This window comes from Cupressus sempervirens, chromosome 7 (assembly GCF_028749045.1).
Source record: "Cupressus sempervirens isolate cs-2001-9-10 chromosome 7, ASM2874904v1, whole genome shotgun sequence".
NCBI lineage: Eukaryota > Viridiplantae > Streptophyta > Pinopsida > Cupressales > Cupressaceae > Cupressus > Cupressus sempervirens.
Genome location: NC_143124.1, coordinates 861,545,877 through 861,568,393, shown reverse-complemented (window position 1 = coordinate 861,568,393; position 22,517 = coordinate 861,545,877). Strand labels below are relative to the sequence as shown.

The 22,517-nt window shown below is 35.8% G+C and overlaps 1 protein-coding gene across 4 annotated transcripts in view; it reads right to left on the bottom strand.

Annotated features, from left to right (window-relative positions):
- Positions 1 to 10,441: 10,441 nt before the first annotated feature.
- The window catches only part of LOC149550188 (deoxyhypusine synthase-like), a 104,519-nt gene continuing 92,443 nt past the window's right edge, over positions 10,442 to 22,517 (bottom strand). For 2 of the 4 annotated variants that reach the window (XM_089793293.1, XM_089793292.1), the window contains 2 exons: positions 11,187 to 11,277; positions 10,442 to 10,971 (listed from right to left, as the gene is read on the bottom strand). In XM_089793293.1, coding sequence (XP_089649419.1) covers positions 10,935 to 10,971; positions 11,187 to 11,277 — 128 coding nt within the window. In that variant the 3' untranslated portion in view covers positions 10,442 to 10,934. Of the gene's footprint in view, positions 10,972 to 11,186; positions 11,436 to 22,517 lie in introns of all 4 variants that reach the window. The other 2 variants (XM_089793295.1, XM_089793294.1) reach the window with 1 other exon arrangement.

Here is a 22,517-nt window from a genome sequence, read left to right as displayed (position 1 = left end):
AGTAAGGCTCTTTTCACACTCATTCCACACATGTAGACCCTTTATGAAGATTTGTATTGAATGGTTGAGACCTATCAGCATGCTAAGAAATGAACCTCCTTATGGATTGTCAGCGTCCTTGAAGAACCCTTAATTGACTTATGTTTTAGATTAAGAAAAATAGGTTTTGAAGGGTGCCTGAAACCCTTTACAAATCTTATAATTTTCAATGAAGCCCAAACTTAAAAACAACAAACCTTAGATGAAACAGGTCGCCTGACAAAACAAGGTGACCAAGGTGGCCTCATCCATAACACAGTGCACTACTACCACCTAAACAAGTTTTAAATGGGATCCTGAAACCCCATGGTTACAAAAGAAGACATTTAATCCCAAACCATGTCAAACTACAAAACAACAAGTCAAAGAGACTCGAATAACCAAAACAAAAAGGGACAGCATCAAAAAAGACCCGAGCAACTAGAAAAAAATCGAAGCCTCAAGGTATACTTTTAGATCCTGTCTATTGAGAACGTAAAGACATCAAATGATGGAAACGTGGGCTTGACTTTTTTTCCTTTTACTTTTGTATATCCATCCTCCACCATCCCAACAACCTTCTGCCAAGAAAAGTCATCCAAACCACAAGCATCCCCCAAATCCCTCTCAGTCAAGGAAGAAGTATCACCACCACACGAAAGAGGGGCAACAGCTCCCCCCGTAGCTAGAACCACATGAGGAGCATCAGCCGAATAAGAAATAGTAGCACTCGAAGGAGGGAACACAGTATTGGCCACCACTGTAGGGGAAACATTTAAATCATGCGGAGTAGCAACAGAATCTACCTCCAAAGAATCAACCAACCCAACCCCAACAAAGAGAGTTTTCTAAATAGTGTAGTGATTATCAAAAAACCCCTTCCACCAAGAAGGTGACTTTTTCGATCTAGCCTTTTTAGAGGAACATCGCATTGCGAGGTGGTGGCCAATCTTATGGAATTTTCGACATCTAAATGGAATGCCCTAATTATCAAGAAGTTGAATCCAAGAGCCATTGGGATAGGCCAATTTAATCATTTCAAGAAGCCCCTTAGAGACGTCTATCTCCACAAGAATGCAAGCATACATTGTCTGAAACACATTCGAAGACATAGAGTCAACCAGCAAAAAATCCCCTAGGGCATCCCCCATGACCTCCAGGACTGAATCTAGCCATAAGTGAAGGGGAAGATTAGGCAACCTTACCCATAGAGAAATCTTGTTAAAGGATTCAATTGACGTATCAAAATCCACATACCATAGTTTGGTCATCAAAGGGAACCTCTCCTCCCAAGAGAAACCATGCCTAATGATAGCATTTTGACCCTCCTTAGAAGTAAATTTCACAATGAAAAAGCCCCTTGCCACAAGGAAAATCTGGACAATATCTAAAACTATAAGCTCCCAAAATTTGGAAATCCACGCATGTAGATACGACAGAGAGGGCCAAAAACTCATAAAATGAAAAATGGCAACAGTAGAGGAGAAGTCCTTCACATAAGTAGAAATCGCATCGACAAGATCAGACTCTAGATTGATCAGTATAGGGTTACTACAACAAACATAGTAGCACGAGGCCCTGGACGCATAGCCTGACCAACCAAGACCAACCTCATAGGCAGCCACATCAACATAGGAAATGGTTGAACCACCCAAAGCTCCTAGGGAACGAATATCCACACCAGGATGAGGAGAAGCCCTAGCCCAAAAAGCAATAGAGCGGTCATCCCCCGTTGTGGGCAAAGTTCAAAACCCTCCCTCAAAGACTCCCTGAGAAAGGGCAAGAGAAGCCTGGCAAAAGTGATCGGTCGAAGCAGGAGCAAAAACCATGGTAGACGCGGACGCAAGAGCAGAAGCCACAATAGAAGCCGAAGCAGGAATGGAAGCCGAAGCAGTTTTAGAATCAACTTGTATGCCCTTAGCTAATATGATGTAACCTAGCAATTTTCCATAAGTGACACTAAAACCACATTTTTGGGGATTAAGCCTAAGTTGAAACTATTCCATGTGGTCCAATATCAAGCTTAGGTCATCTAAATGAGTACTTCTTTGTTTGGACTTAGCTAGGGTGTCATCAATATGGTCTTCCATATTTTTGTGCATCACATCATGAAATATTGTCATCATAGCTCTTTTGTAGGTAGCACCTACATACTTAAGATGAAAAGACATGACGTTCCAATAAAAAGTACCTCAAGCATAAGTAAAAGTTGCCTTCTATTGGTCCTCAAGAGCAATTTGTATCTGATTATATCCCAAGAATCCATCCATTAAGGAATACATTTCATAACCACAGTCATATCCACTATCATGTCAATGTTTGAAAGTGGAAAGTCATCCTTAGGGAAGCCTTGTTTAAATCTCAAAAATCTGTGCAAATTCAAATGGACTTATCATGTTTTAAAACAAGTACAATGTTGAAAATTCATTTTGTTAGAAAAAGATAATAATGAGAGGGGGGTGAATCATGATTCTACAAACTTTTTCTCACAACTAAATATTGTTAATTACTTTATAACTTGCATATGAAAGTAAACCAACAATAGTGAACAGTAAATATAACCATACACAGAGAAAACTCATAACACCATTATTTGTTAACTAGGGAAACCCTGGCCAAGGGAAAACCCCGGTAGGGATGATACACACAAAATGATCCACTAAACAAAAAAAACTTGTTAAGGATATTGACTCTATTAGAAGTCTGTCAAATACATATAGTGTTTCGAGTCCTTGTTATAGGACTATGCCCTGTTAAAAGCCTCAACTCTGTTACTTACCTATACCATTAATTCTTCTATAACTTATGTTGTACTATTCGTAAAGATCTGTGCACTAACATACATCATCATGACATTGTCAACTATCAATCCTCCACTACACATGAGCTAACTTGAAGTCTATCATCTGTACTTCTGTATTTGTCTTTGTACTAGTGCAAATTGTCTAACACTTAGACAATTTTCTAACTCTGATTCATCATGAAATACCAAAACAGATATGTTGTCATTAATAACACTCATACATCTACCTAGCCATATTGCCCACAATCCCCCTCTTTGGCATTGATGGCAACATTTGAGAAAATTGGCTAAGTCTCAAAATGATGTCATACAAAAAAATACAAAAAGTACTACTCAAAAATTGGCCTTCAAAACATAAAAAATGTATTCATGTATTGATGGATCATTACATTCCTTATCACTCCTTTTTACAATGATTTCCTAGATACATAGCTAAGCTCCCCCTTATATGTATATGCATCTTCTATACAATTTTATTTACATACTACTCCCCCTTTGCCATCAATGACAAAGGTGTCTATATACAAGACAGAACTGTGTTACCTTCTACAGATTAACTTGACATTTTGGATATACAATCTGCAAAACTATCTTATAGCTTATCAAAATCCTTCTTCCAATTTTCCTTGATTGTATCAAATGAGTGTTGAAAGTGCATAGGATGCCACTTCAATTGCACTCAAGTCAATATAGGCAAATTTGTCATAAGATGCTTGTGTTGCCAGACACTCCTCCAATTGCCTCTGTAAAATACTAACTTTAGGTGACAAATATTCTCTTAAGGATAGAGAATATCATGATTACCTTCTCCTTATCAGATTCAATGCCTTTGATAGTTGTGAATTTTCTCCATTTCTGTTCCAATATCTTCAATATTTGCCTCTGGTTGTTGCAATCTAATAGTGAGTGTTTGAAGCTCGCTCATTTGACCTTTGATCAAATTATCAAATTCTGATAGGTAATTGTATGACATTGTGCATTGTCCATACAACTTCTTACCTTTATCTATGTTCTTCCTCAACTCTTTAATGCACACATGCAATGCTTGAAAGTCATTCTTGACATTTTTGCATATTGTGTCAAACAATGATGCATCATGCTTTGTATGTGTTTGTACTGAAGCAATTTAACACAAGGTGCTGAATTTCGCATCAAAAGATCTTACCAATTCTTTTGCCTTTTTCTAAATATCAAGTTCTGTAACAATGGATTATACTGTCTTTTGCATTCTATCCAAAACTTCTTCAAATGTTCTCTCCAAAGTCTTCACAGACTTATTCTTCTCAAGTAGCTTTCTCAAAGAGCTTGTTAATCCTTTCTGGTCATCGTCCTCATCAGATACTGTAGGCAATAAAGTGTTGCTACTATTGGAATGAGTGAGACTACTTTCAGTTCCGTACTCTTTTTTTCATCCTCTTGTCTCTTCTTCTCCTCTTCTTCTCTCATTCTTTCTTCCTTAGCTTTCTTTTTCTCTTCTTCTAATCTTTCTTTCTCCTTTTCTACTTCTTTCCTTTTCTCTTCTTCTTTTTCTTGTTCTATTCTTTTCTTTTCTTCCTCCATATTCTCTTCTTCTTTCTTTCTATCTTCTTCTTCTACTTCCCTCTTACTTTTACTTTTTTACTTATAGGGTACCAAGATCAAGATTGCATCTTCATATACATACTTGGGGATTAAGGCTTTTGGACCTCAATTTAGCCTGAGACCAGCCATGCAACCTATAATCAACAAGGGGCTCGGATCCCTTGCTATTCTTGAGCGACAATGCTTTCGACACCACTTCTAGGATACCACAACTAAGATGTCTCTTCTTAACTCCCTAGTCAAGCTGACTGTCCTCTATGGCTCTACTATTTGGGGCCCCTCCCTCTTGGAGTCTGACTAGGCCTTTGTTGAGAGAGTCCAAACTCTTTTCCTTCAGCGCATTATCAGATGTTACCGGTTCACACCACATAGCATCTTCTAGTTGAGTTTGGTGCTCACCCTTTCAGATTGGGGACCATCTTTGATTTAGCTTGGCTCCTTCATGGCTCTAGAGCTTTGTTGATTCCTCTAGCGATCATTACAGGTATTCCTACTTGGCTTATTGTTCCTCTATGGAGGTTGCAGGTTCAGACTCTGGTCACAGGTCTCGTTGTTGGTACACCCAAGTCTCTGCTTGCTTGGGCTCGATTGGTATTAGTTTGGATCATCTTCCCCCCTTCCATTTTTCTCTAGATGCTCCAACCCATCTTCTTCCATCTCAACGGGAGTTGAATGAGCATGTTAGACTTGACATCTACAGACAATATGTTATCACGACCTGGAGGAATCCCGTAAGTGTGCTCTATCCGTGCATGGCCTTCTATGTTAAGCACGCACTTGATATCCAGGACAGGATCATCTTGCATCCCTGGTACATCACTTGTCATTGGACTCACTCTCTCTGCATCTCCTTAGGATCTTTTAGGGTGGGTTCTCACTGACTATGTATTCAGAGTGATGACCAGATCGGTAGGGAGGACAGGATCTATCGACTTTTTCACCTTGGGGAGGTCAAAAACGAGTCTCACTTTATTTTTTGTTGTCCCATTTACTATGAGATCCGAGGGAGATTCTACTGTTTGTTCAGAGAGTGTTGGTCTCTTCCCTCATTTTTCAGATATATTGATCAGCATTGTCTTGCACTCTATCTTCAAGAGATCATGCAACTTCGTGAGCACACTATACAGCTTCAGCCTTGCTCGACATTGACCCCTACGCAGCTCATCACCTCTTCCTTTAGTCCTACAATTCTCGCCTGAGGATAGAAGCGGCCTCTCTACACTATCTCAGTTCACACCAAATTTGTGAGACCCCACAGAGATTACACTTGGTAATGTCCCTCTAGTAGACCTCAATGGCGACATTCCAAAGTACCTGATTGCCCTAATGTCCATCTTTTCCTTCTGGACTACTTCTCGCATGTGAGGAGTTCTTAGTTGTTATTCCTTTTTCTTGGCTCTTTTGTTTGTTCTACTTTCACATTCTTTCTATGGACACCATTTGGTGCTTCCTCTGTTGGCGTTTTCCCTTTGTACTGTTTCCAGTCCCTTAGACCCTCGTTGGTCTCTTGTTGGACATTAATAAATTTATCTTATCTTATCTTGTCTTGTCTTCTCATCTTCTATTCTTTTATTTCTTGCTCTTTTCTTCTTTTTTCTTTTTTCTGTGCTTCTCTCTTTCTTTACTCTTCCTCTAACCTTTTCTTCTCAACATTTTTCTTTACTTCTTCATCATCTTCTTCATCTAAGCTAGAATAAACAATAATATTGCCAACAATGTTGGTTCCATATTTTGCAAAAGGATTCTCCTTAGCATCTAAAGTTATGTATGTACTATCCATTTGCATGGATTCAATACCAATAACTATGTGAGGAAGTGAGTAAGCTTGTTGAGATACCTCAACCTATTCTTCATCATCACTAGGAGTATTGACCTTAACATATATAGGACTACTTGTTTCAGGCTGTGCACTCTCCTTGGTGACTTTAGGCATGAAAGTCATATACTTCAATATGGCTTCTTTAGTTTCCTTCTTTACCTCTTCATAGTTGCCTCCCATAAGAAGAATTACTCTTCTCTTATTCCTCAGCAAAAGCTCATTGCCTTTCAAAATTCGTTCTACATTCTCATTGGCGCTGGCTTCACACAATTTTTGAATCACATTCTCTATTAGCTTTGTGTCTTCTTCTATTACTCTTCTCTTTCTATTTATTAGTCTATTGTATAGATATTTCAATATCTTATTTTGAATATTGTCAAACCTTTTATTCCTCAAAATCATGTTCCTTACAATACCATTTTCTGACTGTCTCCTATCCATATTACTGTACAAGCTATAATATTTATTCAACTGAACAAAACTATCATTATTTGTAATCTGCATATTTAGATTTTCAACTTTGGGCTTCCAGGATTTCTTACCAGTTGGTGTCCTTCCTTCTCCAACTACCTGTTCAACTGTCTTTTCTTCAATCTCTTCATCGAACTCCTCAGAATCACTGATTTGCAATGTATTCCTTTTCTTTTTGGGTCCACTAGTGGTCTACTTGACCCTTTTCTTGGGAGATGGTGTTGGTTCTTGCTTCAGTTTCACCAATCTCTCAGATTTCCTCTGCACAAATGTTGTTGTCACCACAACATCATCAAATTTCCTCTTTTGTTGACCAAGTTGTACCTGATTGGTTGTACTTGCACAACTATTGCATAAGGTGCAGTAGGTATTTGTGAAGTAGGCCCTACTAATCTCACATCCACAAATGGTGTTGCAATGGCAACAAGGGTGGCTACCAACACCTCAGTTTGCCCACTGGCCTTCATCTCCATTGCTATGCCTTTGATTTCATTGAATTCTTCTCTTGTCATGTCTAACTCCTTAAGAATGGATTCAATCTTCTTTTCCACATTCTTTTTTATTTCTTTACTGTGAAGTTCAGAATGAACTTCCCTTATCTTCTCTTCATAAGTACCCCATCTTGGACATTCAATGTCCCTTTCAAACTGCAATATAATCTTTGTGTAAACTTCAATGAGTTCTTCACTCATTTCATATCCCATGGGTTCAATAAACATTACTCTAGGTTCCACTGCTTCCATATAAGTAGTATCAGTCTCTACCATAAAACATATTTAATCTTTATATTTCTCCACCATAGAGGGAGGGATTCTATATCTTTCCTTCATTTCTGATTGGAAGCTTTTCATCATCCTGTCAAAGTCTCTATCTCTGACATTCTCTAGTCTGGCCCTATAGCATTGTGTAACCATCTTCATTTAACAAATTAACACTCATTACTGTCCCAATTTGTCATACTAGGAAACTCCTTGGTTGCATAGAAAAATAGATGTGTCAGTAAGGATTTGAATCTAAAAACTGCATTCTTAGATTTCTTCAGCTTCACAATGTTATCCAACAACTGCACTTTGATAATTTCACACATGTTTACTTTCTTCTTCTCTACTGCCATTACATAAGCCGCATGTAAAAATCCTATTGGCACTGAGTTCACTCCAGAATTGTGATTTAGTTTATATCCTACAATCTTGCTCAACACTCTAACTCCATTGTCCTAGATCAAGTCAACTCTCATGTTCCTTCCATCAAACTTAGTCTTCAAGTTTGTCTCAACAGCATTTCTTACATTCTTGTCATTCACTGGATTACAGCCTTCATTGCTTAAACCTGTGACCTTATGAATTAGGTCATTGTCAATTATAATAGGCACATCACCTACCCAAAACATTTCTTTATGAACTCTGCTCAGAATAATTCTACTCCACTCATGATTATCAAATTCTATGTAAAACATATACTTAATCCGGTGCAGTTCATTCAAGAATGCGTACTCAAATTTTAGGGTTAGGTCTCCATTACACATAACTCCTAAATCCTTGTGATTATCTTCACCTCCAACAGTCTCAAATTTACAATGAATGTAGCTTCTAACATCTTCTGCGTGAAGTACATTTGGCAGGATTTGAGAAAATGCTCCTAACAGATGATCAATGCAAGAAACAAATAGGTGTTTCTTGAATTTTTACCTAGGTCTCTCAGTTATATCATAGACTGACTGGCTTGCCATACTGCTAACTGTTGATACTGAAATTTTCAACAAAAACTTTGTAAAATATCTTTATATCGCATATTAGGGCTTCTGCAACTTTGCACTTCAAACGCTTCACTTCGCACTTGAATTTGCTGTCAAATTGCTCCAAACTCTTCACACAATCAAATGTACTGAATATCTTACTCGTAATCCGTAAATCTATAGTCCATGGTTGTACCATAGAAGCATTTATTCAGATTGGAATTGACTTGGCAAATCAGAAGTTTACTTACATTTCAACCTTTTGAAGTTTAATTTGGAACTTGGAGAATTAAGAAATGCTGAAATATAAGTAACTGAAGGAGAATTTCAGATGGGTGCAGGAAAGAAATGTACAGCCTAACAGTATAAAAAATTAGGTAAATAGATGTCACAGGCCTTACACAATATAGACAAGGGTAGAACTTCCTAACTGCTATGCTATACAGAGACAATCTCTGTACTATAGATCTCTCTGTGTGAAAGAGAGAAAATAAGCAAGAATGTCAAAATATAATATATAAAACAAAGCAACTTCAAATGCATTAATACAAAAATAGTATCAGTCAGCTGAAAGTGAGACTATAGTGGAAAGATAGGGCATAGCACAGTGGTTATATATGATAATCCAAGAAATGCAGTTCATGGTGTAGCATGCTTGAGCCAGGATATATGTGCAAAAGATGTAAAGCTGGTCAAGAAGTTTGGGATGTTATAAGATGTGCATGCATGGGTTTGAGGACAGGGTACATGTGCTGTGTAAGGTAAAGGAACTGGGTTGTTAGAAGACTTATAGATTTATTTTTTTGGGCGGTTTCCAGTTACAGGCTATCAGTGGAGCATCCGTAACAAGAAAAACTGTGGTATTTTGTGGTCATGACTTGTATTAGCTTATATGCAAGTCCAGCTGTGTTCTGATTGATGAAATTAAGACTTACAGAGGTGGTTTGTAAATCTGAAGATCCAGACAGTCCCTTTGGTATTGGTAGGAGCTATAATGGTATGAAACACAGGAACATAGAGAACCTACAGAAGTTTAACCTCAAATGGACTGAGGTCCACAAACAAGGGTATCCAGAAAAAAGAAAAATACATCCGACTACTGGGACAACAGTTTGCATAAACAAAGATGGGCAAAGGATATATATAAATGATGAGACGTATAAATGTAAGAAAATTATGAGCACTGGCTTCAACAATGTGTGTAATCATTTCTACCATGTGTAATTACTAATCTCTGTTCACGCAATCACACAGTTTCTGTTCAAAAAATGATAGAAAAAAACACTGGTTTCAACAATGTGTATATTCATTTAGACCCTTCATTCAGAAGATGTAATCAAGATACGTGGATCTGCAAAAAAATTAGAAATCTGGGCAACCCATTAAAAGGTTTTATTGAATGTGGTTTTGGGTAAAATTGTTCATCAGCATTATCGACTGTTATTAGCACTAGGGTTTTTTACATTAGCAAAATAGAAACAAAAATTCATTGTCTACTCAGAATTAGGTTATACCCAACTACCAAATGCCTATGGATCATAGAAAAATAACATTTTACAGAATTATATGTACAAAAGCAAAGGAAGGAATAACCCTTACATTTTGCTTACTACTGGCATGAATTAAATCTAAAATAGCGTAAACAGAGAAACTAAAGCGCAGAATGAGGGGACAGCATAGTGGTAAGAGGAGTGGACAGTTACAAATAGAGCCATTAAGGAAGACACTCCAACGAGAAACGGTCTTGGGCTCACTTCTCAAAAAAAGTGTGTATAAGAGTCTAAGACCTCAAACAAATTATCCAATCAATGTGCAGAGATAGGTTTATAAACTAATAAATCCAAAAAATCCACAAGTAGACACGATTAAAGGACAATAAATTTAAAAATATTTAAAATACTTGTTTCTAATTGGTGTACATAAATTGGATTAATAACTATGCACTATAAATCAAACTTCATTGCAATAGTATTTGCCTAACGACAAGTACTAGTAACATGGCAGAAGTGATTGATTGCATTGTAAAAATCTTTTGATAATGTATATATCATATTATATGAGGTATATACTGTTTGTTTCCTCTTTGTTATACAGATCAACCATATGGTCCCATGCTGTGTTAAAGCACACACACTGAATCTGACATTTCACATAATTTGCATTATACAATGTTGTGTTTTGACGAGGGACTATATAATTTCAAAATGGCATTTAGAAAAGTAATGCCACTACCAAATTCAGATCAGAAAAAAAATGAAATACCAAATACCAACATGGACCGTGATGACATAACTTACTGACCTGCTGCTAATAAGGAATTTAGCCATAGCTTGAAGGTACATATATCATTCCATGAAGAATTTTCTGCGAACTGCATATATAAAATGGAAGTGACCTCCAGATTCTAAATGGCACATCTTATATTAAAAAGATTACAGAATGTATTTTATGGTGTCAATGAGTGCTTTTGTATTCAACATTAATCCTTTTTGCAAATGTTTGTGATACTAGCAAGGGAAATGCAATAGTCGCATCACAATGAACCTGTTTCATGGCATAAAAACATTAACAATTTGAAACTATCTGTACCATTAAAGCGACTGCCACCATACTTCTAGAATTGGGAAAACCTTGAAACTAGTGTGAAACAACCATTACACCACTTAGGAGCTATAAGAGGAATGGAAGAGGACATTTTGCATTATATTCTACATATAGACTTAAATTGTCCCATTGAACTAAGTATCAAAATCATTTACCTTGACAGGAGTAGCAGAGCCTCTAATTTTACCCCATGAAACAGCTTCATCTGGCCGTGCACCAGAATCACTTCCATCAAATTCTTGGGCACTGTTAATAAAAACAGCATAATCAGCACCATTCCGCATCATATTAGCATTACAAATATGGTGTTTTGGCATGCCCCCTCCTAGAACTATCATGCCTGTCTTACGGGGGTTGGCATGAACAGCTTCACCATTTATACCTCTTATGTCTGAAATAGTTTCCTTGGAAATAGAAACATCATAGTATCAATAACATTTAGCGTTCTGAAAATTTGAAAGCAATATTCCTCTAGAATTACAAATAACTAAAAGATGACACTGGCACGTCCAAATTTCAAAATATAGTCAAAAAAATAAAATTATACAGAGAGAAATCCATAAACACACAAATTCAGAATCTCTCTCCGATCCTCTGAATCCCAATGTTCAAAAGGATCTATTGAAGGATTTATAATAGGTAGGATATCACTGTTAAAGAACCTCCAAAACACTGGATAAACTTCATTTATTAAAAAAGCGGCCTTATTCACTACAGAAAATTATTCAAATAAATTAAATACCTGCTTGACCAAAAATGTAGCAATTTTTATAGCCTGTTGGGGCAAGTTACTGAATAACTACCCATAATTTGCAACTTCCAAGAGTGATTATCAATTCTAAGGTTATAATATTCCATGCAGATATTGTTTCAAAAGATTTAAGAACATTAGACGATGTCAATTATTAAAAAGCTTAAACTCTGCTAAGACTAAATTTATCTCTGCTACATTTGGTGTTGACTCTGTGAATTAATCTATAAAATGTCTATGTTAATTGTTGTTCAGATTATCAGTTTATCTATGTTCACTACGACTTTATATTTCAAGCTTAAACACTGCTAAAACCCTAAATTTATCTCTACTACATTTGACGTTGAATCTGCAAATTAATCTATAAACCACGTCTACATTAATTGTCATTCAGATTGTCAATTCATTTATGTTTACTATGACTTTATATTTCATTTTGCATTTAGTATAAAATAAAACTAGTAGGAAAATTACAAACCAAAATATGTTTTACAGTTGCTACTATTATCAAATGCATAAAATTTGAGATAGGATTATGGATTTTCCAAATTTTTCTCATTACCACCCACTTTAAACTAGCTCTCGGCATTGCGCCGCTGAAATGCTTGTATGACTGCCAGCTAATGACTATGGTAAAGTTGTTCACAGGCTATTGTGTTGTTTTTCTTAGGACCGCTACAGATGTAATAGCACTGCCATAATGTCTGGTATGTGTTTTTCAAATGCAGCATCCTCTTATTTATATTGAGCGTAGGCCATGAATAGACATTTCGTTAATCAAATAATTGTTATAACAAATATAATCACACACACACACACACAAACACGCGCACGCGCACACACACACACACACACACACACACACATATATATATATATATATCTCATATATATTTATATATATAGATTTATCCGATTGAAGCTATCAAACATCAACACTTCCTCTTAGCTAGGGAGGATAAACTAAAGACAAATATTACACCATTGGTAATATTAGGAATGGCAAATTTTACAAATATCATTGATCAGAAAATATCTAATATTTTGATATCACATTTGATATCATGAGTATTGGTCTTCCAGAATATCAACACATGATATTCACCAAGTCCTCAAATAAGGTTTGATATCACATCTGATATCATGAGTATTGGTCTCCCAGAATATCAATATTCGATATTCACAAAGTGCTCAAAAGGTTTTGATATCACATCTAATATCAAGAATATTGGTTTCCCAGAATATTGTCAAAAAATATTCACCAAATACTCTTTGAGTAATGGCCTTTCAAAATGTTGAGATTTAAGATGTTCACCAAGTACTGTGAATAATGACCTTCCAGAACATCATTTAGCATGAAGTTCACCGAGTACTTTGTGTAATGACCCTCTAAAACATCAATTTGCATTACATCCACCATATACTCAAATTGTTCGATCTCATGATACAAGTTACTGAAAGATCGTCACCTTACAATAACTTTTACAAATACAAGTGACGATCATTTGGAAGTCGTCCCTTCCTCATGAGGTACACGGGGAGTAGGCCATTAAAATCACATAGTCACAAGGTATATTCATGAATCACAGTCCTCTTGACTGTTATGATTTATTGATCACTAGAGAATCCATCTCAACATGGTTTACTCTCTTTGAATCAATATGATCGAAGATCGCCGAAGGTTTGATTGAATCATATCCTCTATCTACTCCCTCACTTTCAAGGTTGCCTCTAATGAAACAATAGGCTCCCTCTGAATCTCAATCTCCCTCATTTTGCAATAACATTCTCGGAGGAAAAAAATCAAGGCACATAGCTCATATAGAAATATGGATAAGAGATAATACTCAAGTATAATAATTCTACATAATAATATAAGATCATCCCAATATAATATAGATAAATGTACATGCTTTGAACATATAAGCATATCTTTCATTTTCTATATATATATATTATGATCTATATTTTCAATAATTATTTCCTTTATTGATATCACATATAAAAATGAAGGTAATCAATTTCATTTATATTCATAACAAGTTCTTTAGAAAATATATTTTACTTTACATACAAATACAGTCACCATATATTTTCCATTATACTATCTCATAAAATATAACTAAGAAATAATTATTAATGATGACACGTCCCTTAAATAGAATTCTAAAGATTCAATAATGAAAGGAACAAACATATACTTACCTCCAATATCACACTGTCAATAAAATGAGTAGCTTTCGTTCAATACTCTTGTTTGACCACATGTCATCTTTCATATATATTACTTTGTTCGATATGTATCCGCGTAGGATATATGTTTACTATCCACTCCCTTTGTTTTGTGATAACTTATGTTAGCTATCAAACTCATCCTTTAGATTTCAGAGTGCATCCTAAACACAAAGAACCTTAGAAGCAACAAACTGTCCAAGCTCGAAGAAGATATAATTTCTTCCTTTGTAGTTCTAAATGCACAACTAATCCAAGTCATAGAAGGGATTAGCCTGCCTAGAGAGAAGCTCTCATCTACAATTTGCGTGGGTGTTTTATTCTTCAAAACTTGATGGAGAAGTATGGAAAATAAGGTCAAGAAAAGGATGGCCAGGCCCATGTTGATGGTTGCCATGGCGATCAAGCTCTCCACATTCATCTTTCGCACACATTTTCCCTACAACGAGAGGAAAATATATTGCAAGGTGACGCAAAAAATTGTGGTCGCATATGTCTGTTGTGTATCAAAGTAAGCTCATTCAACTCATGTCTCACAAATGAGGCCACTAGCGGTCGTAGAGTTTGAAAGTTACATTGACTGATGTGTCTGCAATGGCAACTGATTATGATATTAATCTTGTGTGGCTCTTGTGTTTCAAACATGATTTCAATCTACCAGGCCCCATTTCATGAATGAATGTTTGATTGAGGAATGTTACTCAATATTCCATAAAGATATAATCAAGATGCCTTTCCGGTGTCTACATTTTCTCTTGCCATTCCCAATCCAATACTTTTTCTTTATTGTTCTTGTTAACCTCTTCCTTCTGTTGGAAGTATGTTACCTCTGCTCTTCATGAGTGTTTATTTCTGCCAGGATAGCTATTAGTAGAATCTTTTATATCCAAAATAATCCCTTTATGAATAATCTTATTAATCCTTTCTGGCTTTCATACATCTACAATAGGCTCTGATACCATGTCTTTCTTAAGACCATTGCAGATGTTATAGCACTACCATAATGTCTGGTATGTGTTTTTCAAATACAGCATCCTCTTATTTATATTGAGCATAGGCCATGAATAGACATGTCCCTTCATGGAACATGTCTATTCGTTAATCAAATAATTAATATAAGAAATTTAATCACACACACACACATATCTATATAAATTATATCTCATATATTTATATATAGATTTATCCAACTGAAGCTATCAAACATCAACATATTCAAATTGCACTTTTGCATTAAAAACACAAGTTATGGCGAACAAAAGAATACCACGAGATACCATAAGCATTTCTAGTGATTCCTCAGAGGAAAATATACCTCTGTTAATAGCAACAACCATTTTTCTCCAAGGCGGAATTTTTTGAGTGGTCATGGATTTTGTTGCGGAATTCTTCCATCATCGACAAAATCCATGAACACTCAAAAAATCCCGCCTTGGAGAAAAATGGTTGTTGCGGAGTTCTTCCATCATCAACAAAATCCATGACCACTCGAGATTTCGACCAGCAAGAAAACTAGAATTCTTGGAAAAAATGGCTAAGTGTTGGAAATTTCTCCTTAATGGAAGAAAAAATGACTAATTTCTCCTTCATGGAAGAAAAAATGACTAAGTGTTGGAAAATTTCTCCTCCATGGAAGAAAAAACAACTTAGTGTTGGATATAAGTGTTGGAAATTTCTCCTTCATGGAAGATAGAAATGGCTAAGTATTGGAAATTTCTCCTTCATGGAAGAAAAATGGCTAAGTGTTAGAAATTTCTCCTTCATGGAAAGATGAAAATGGCTAAGTGTTGGAAAATTTCTACTTCATGGAATAAATTGCAAGGAATAGATAAAATTTGGCTAAGTACAAAAATTTGGCTAAATATCTATCTAGAGAGAGAGAATATGCAACTAGTCTATATGTTTCATTTTGAATTTTTTCACATGGTTCTTATATTACTTATATCTATTTTGTAGGAGAAAGCTCCAGTTCTAGAAATTCAAGAAAGACTTTCAAGTCCCAAATTCTATTCCTGGCATCAAAGGCATCCAAAAACTGAGTGATCCAGTCCCAAGCGTTCAAAGACCAAAGTTCAAACCCAAAAATCCAAAAACATGGCAACGGAAGTTCAATATGACAAAATTCTAAAGTGACATAACCATCAATAAGGGATTCCAATCCATTTCAAGGAGATAAATTTCCAAGCAAGTACATGGAAGATGGGAATGTTCAAGGAGAAATTTTCAGAAAAGTCAATCAAAGTTGGATCTTACTTGCAAAATGATGCAGTTGGAAAGGAATCAAGCTTACATGGCATCCATCACATTTTCGTCGCACCCAATTATCTTTACTAAGGAGTCTAAGTTCTTCGAGTCAAACTTCTCTACATTCAAAGAATGAAATACAGAATAATCTATTCAAGGAAGATTAAGCATTTATCGACTATTAGACATGAATAGTGGACAATTATTACACCTTACTCTCTTCCAGAGCGAGCAAACATAGTGGGCATTTATTACCCACTATAGTAGTGGATTCCATCTTGCATTAATGTATATTACTTTTCTTTTCCCTAACCCTAATTAGGGTTGATGTGGTACAATCTGGGCCATTAGATATTGTGATCATCCAGGCCACCCATTGTAATCAAGGACCTATATAAAGGCCTCACTTCTCATTTGTAAAGGGAGAATTTTCTAAGATTTTTGCTATGAGCTACTGAGATAATAGAGTTTTCATTGAAGCTTGGCGTATACTTGATGTGTCCTGGTGCTTGCTTGTTCTCTTAAAGTCCCTCATTTAGATTAAGATTAGTTTAGGTAAAGTGTTGTGATTGCATTGGAGAAGATGATGGTGTATTGATGAATTACTTTGGTTCATACTTATGATGTTTTAATTATTCTAACTCATTGTGCAAAGTTAGCCTAAACCCCTTTCATGAATATGTTTAACTTCTATCAATCATAGACATTGTTCTTTATAATGGTGTATGTGGTGGTTTGAAAATCTTTGGCATAACTCTAGAAGATTGCACTAGTTCATGCATAGTTTTAGTATAACTTGGTGAAGTGTGTAACAAACGCATTTTCATAACAAAATAAAGGTGATCGAGAAAGGGTTTTCATCAACTAATTATTGAAACAAAATATCTTGAATTCCTTTTCATGAGACATTAACTGATTTTAACTACTAACAATTAACTGAGAAAACAAAACCAAACTGAAATAACTATAATAACGTTCAACTGAAATAACCGTAATAATGATTAACTAAAATAACTGTAATAACAATCAACTAAAATAATTGTAACAATGATCAACTAAAATAACTGTAACAATGATCAATTGAAATAACTGAAATAATGATTTTCTATCTTTCCTTGCATACAAGTAAAGTAAATGCATAACATGAAATAGAAAGAGGAACATACGAGAAGTAACTGGTGAGTCTTTAATTGGTTGTGCAAGCCTCGGCTTTTAGTAAGAGGAGAAGCATTGACTTGGGCTTAACCTCCCAACCTCAGACCGCATTGACTTAGGCTTAACCTCCCAACCTCGGACCATATTCATTCCCACACAATCTATTGAATAGAAAAGCCCTCCCTACCTTAGGATTAGGCTTGGGATATTTTAGTCCAGCCATCTAAGCATTTCGGTGTTTAGAATGTCTGCACAATTATGGACGGACATGTCTAAATAACTGGCACTACTAACATCAAGTGATCATAGATGGCAAACGTGCCTTTAACGACCTTGGCCAAGGTTTTCGAATGGGTTCGACCCGATCACCACCACTCGACTTGACAACAAGGGAACAATAAGTATGAACATGCATGAGCTATTAAATGATTTAAAATAATTTAGAATTGTTATGTAGTGTCTGACTTTTATTTCCATGTTATTGCAGATTTCCATCTCACCTCTTCACCTTCTCCATGGCTATACAACTGATGAGTCCCAGGTGTTCGAAACTTAGAGCAATCGGCTCTATCTGTTGATCCTCAACTTGATATAAGAACATTACATGTTTTCATCATATCACATATTTGTGACCTGAGAAAGATAATCTTTGCAAATAAATACCATGACATTCAGTAGTAAAATAAAGATGTGAAATCATATCATGAATAATTGGTATTGACCTATCATGAGAAGTTCCGACTTAAGGAGGAACTATCTGATGATATTAAACAAGGATGATGTACGGCATTTCAAGAATCTGTAGCTTACTGTTATAAATACAATGTAGTGATATCTGATAAAAAGAATATATTATAAATTGATTGGATATGGTAAGTCAACCACATAAACTGGTAAGTTCAAAAGTTTTGGAGCCTTGGCTAGACGCTAATATTCAATTCCTTCATGGAATTAACTTCAGGCGCAGCTCTCAGTGTGATTACCAATCACGTCTTCAGCAAAATACTAATGAAATGGCAAAATCGTTGCAAGGAAAAATGTAGATAGTTATCAGGTGGAATAATGCAGAGATATCGGGTGGGATAATGATGCTCATGGTCTCTTTATCGGTTACTAGCAAGAATTTGAAGGTTATAAATCAAGGGTAATTACAATATATTTATCTACTTGCACGTATGTATTTATGAGGTGGCATCATATTAATTATTTTATAAAAATAATATTATGGTGTCACCTTTATTCCCATATCTATGTGCAAGTACATAAATATACGTTATAATGATATAGTGGAAAAGTCAATCAAAAACCATTTGAGGTACGCATTATTTTTATTTAAAATAATTAATGTTTTAAATGTTTATTTAATAGCTCATGTGGGTCCATCGATTGTATCTTGATGTTCAAGTCGCTAGGTCCTTACCAAGATAATTAAAGGTCATACCTATCAACCCGATAATTGGACTTAAGCTATTATCCCATTCCGTTGATTCCATTTAGCAATGCTTCTCCCCTTCATCTTTTCCTGCAATCACCCGTGCAACATTTTCCACAATAATAACAAGTTCCATGATAAATCCATATTAACATTTAATGTAGATAAGGAATTTAATTATTAACCATAATTCCGAAATCAAGCAACTACTAATCATCACATGACAAACAATGAATAACGACCATCATCATTAAACAGTTAACACACTGAATACAACGGATATATTTAACCACTCTTTTCACATGATTATGAAAGAAAATCCATTCAATTCAATGGCTATAGATAAATTTAAATTAGGTCAAAATTTGGGATATAACAAAGCGGAGCTTGATAAATTAAGGAATTATCCACCGGAGTACCATCTATTGTCAGCACTTGCCTTAGGAGTAGAACAGAATTCCTACACACTATCCCATTTTAATTATACATATTTCGTGAAAATCCATAAAAAGTACTTCATTGCAAAAACTTTAGATAGCTCCCACGTCCAATATGGCTTGAAATGAATGAGAGTAAACATACGTAAGCCACCTTGTGATCATCGGCAAATCACATCAACCACCAAGCTTATCCTAGTCAGGATCTAACATTGAAGGAACCTTGAAGTCATCGTATGATCTTCTAGCAATCTTAGCATACACAAGACTTTATTCAAGAGAGGATAAGATATTTCAGTATTTTGTTCTACTGTCTAGTGGGTCATAAAACACGCATCAACATGTCCAAGATGCTTGTGTCAATGCCAAGTATCAACTAATTGACTTAAACAACAAGTTTCAACATTACAGTCCTCAAGAATATAAAGATTGTTAGCTACTCTAGTTGCATTCGCTATGAAATCATTCCCTTTCTTAATGATGCAAGAATTTGAACTAAATAGAAGATCATGTCCTTGATCACATATCTGACTCACACTTGGCAAATTATGTTTCAGCCCTTTAACATAGAACACATTCTCAATAATAGTTTGACCATTATTCAATAAAAAGGTACCTATACCAGCAACTTTGGCGGAAGAATTACCAGCAAATCTTACCTTACCACTTTTCATCTCTTCAATGGAATGAAACTTACTTAAGTCACCTGTCATGTATCTAGAGCAGCCACTATCAATGTACCAAATATCCTTCTCATTTTTATCTAGAAGGGCACTAACACAACTAGAGCCTTGAGGGAAGCTTCTTGGTTCTTCTTCTTCCATACCTTAGTAACCTTTGGGATTCTTTTAGTTTCAGCCTTAATGAGTGATCCTGAACCATGATTCTTGCAAAACCTTGAAGTATGACCAAAATTGTTACAACTGTAACAGATTAGATTAAATCTTTGAAACGAGATAAAGACATTTCTTTCAAACTAATAAGACTTTCTTCTAGAAGCAGCCTTGCAATCTATATCTTTATGTCCACAATAATTACAAGAAAAACAATAAACACAGAAGAAGGATTTGTTTACCTTAAAGGACTGATTTTGTTGAGTGATAGTAGGTCGCTCACCATTTGAACCCAATTGTTCATTTCCTTTAGACAAGGAACTTTGACCTCCTTCCCAACTAGTTTCTTTCTTGTCACGAATTGGGTTTTGAGAAGCAAGAATGTCATCCAAGGATAAGTTGTTTTTGTTGTTAGAGAACTCCATACTAGACAACATAGCAGATTTACCAATGTTTCTAAACAAAACATTTTCAACCTCTTTGTGATGTTTTCTTCCTTTAGCTGAATCTGATTTTCAAGGTTCTCAGGGATTATCTTCGCCTCCTCATTCAAGATTTTGGAATTAGCCAATTATTTTTGAGCCTCACTCAGAGCCATGGCAATCGTCAGCTCCTCTTCACTTTCCCCTTGTAGCAAATCTATAAGATTCTGATTTTTCTTCTTGAGCTTTTTAATTTCAGTCAAAGCTACAACTAGTTCAAGCTCTAAGTCCACTTCACCATCATCCAAGTCCACATTTTCAAAAAAGTCTTGGTTCTCATATTGAGCATCCTCCATAGCTATACGAGCCATTCCTTTTGTAGATCTTTGCCATATGTAGCATGAAGTTGCTCCCAATTTTCTTTAGTTTTTTTGAAATGTAGATACTTGTCACATTGAGAATCAGCAAGACAACTTAAGATGACACTCATTGCCTTTGCATTTGCTGCCATTCCATTTTCAGAATTTGGAGGATTAATGAGAGGGGCATCTTCAGTTGAAACTTGAAACGCATTCCCAAACATCAAGTCCAAGAGCCTTGATATAAATCATCTTTTTAAAACTCCAAGTAGCGAAGTTTGATCCATCAAACTTGGGAACTCCACATTTTCCATGCTCTTACAAGTTTAAGTCATCTACTGCCATAAATAAAATCTCATCATTTTGAGGATCCTCCTCACTGCTGGAAGTATTATTGTTGCCATCTTTTAGAATATAACACCCTTTTTGATTTATCAGCCTTTCAATGCCGTTTGGAAAATCTTCTTGTCTTCCTAGCCTTTGTGTTCCTTTCATCTTGGCTGTCATCTTCTCTAACATAGAACACTTTAATGTAAAGTGGCCTTGCTTCCCACAGTTGAAACACTTCAAAGTGATCTTGCCTTTGCTCTTGCTTAGTCCCTTTTTCAGCTCTCTAACAAGGTCTGCAATTTCCTCATTTGAGCCTTGATCCAAGCTTTTACTTTGCCATTTCTCCTTGTCCTTACTAACGTTAGAAGCCTTGAATGCCATCTCACTATTGAAAGTCCCATCAAGATTAGTCCTCATCTCATACGCAGTTAGGATACCATTCAATTTGTCCACCGTAAGAGTGTCCAAATCTGACATTTCTTCAACAGCTGAAACCTTGACATTGAACTTCATGGGAAGAGTGCATAGAATCTTTAGAACAATGGTCTTTTCATCAATAGTATCACCAAGACCCTTTAAAGCATTCACTACCTCATCAATTCTTAAGAAATTGGCTGCAACACTTTCATCCTCCTTCATGCAAATGCCTTCAAAAATGGTTCTATGAGTTTGAACTTTTGCCTTCCAAACTTTATCATCACCATGATAAGCATTGAATAGCTTCTCCCACACTTCTTTGGCTAAGTCACAATGCATAACTTTGACAAATTCAGATTCAGAAAATCCACACAGCAGTGCATTCATGGCTTTGGCATTATTTTCAAAATCCCTTTTTGCATCAGCACTAGTAGGGGGTTAAGCTGGGACAGTATATCCATTTACTACACTCATTTACACATCAAATCCTAATGACATAATGTAGGTTTTTGTTGATGCGAGTTTTGTGTCACTACATAACATATTAGTAATTGGATGCTTGATACAGAATATCAAATACACAATTCCTCTCTTGAAAAGTTATCTCTCATGGGACATGAGTATAACTCCAATGTTCCTTACACCGTTGGATACTCGCTCAGTTTTATCAATGTGATTTGCTGGTAATCACGTAGGCGGCCTTACGTTTTCTTGTTTGAGAAAAATTTGGATCTTGGTGAGAAAATGGAGATGGTGGTTCGGTGTGAATGCTAGATGATGTTGATGGCGCGATGATGGCAATGTAGGGTGAATGGCGATGGAAGGTGAGAATGCCGATGTTTTGGTTTACTTCTCTAACTAACCTCTTCTAAGC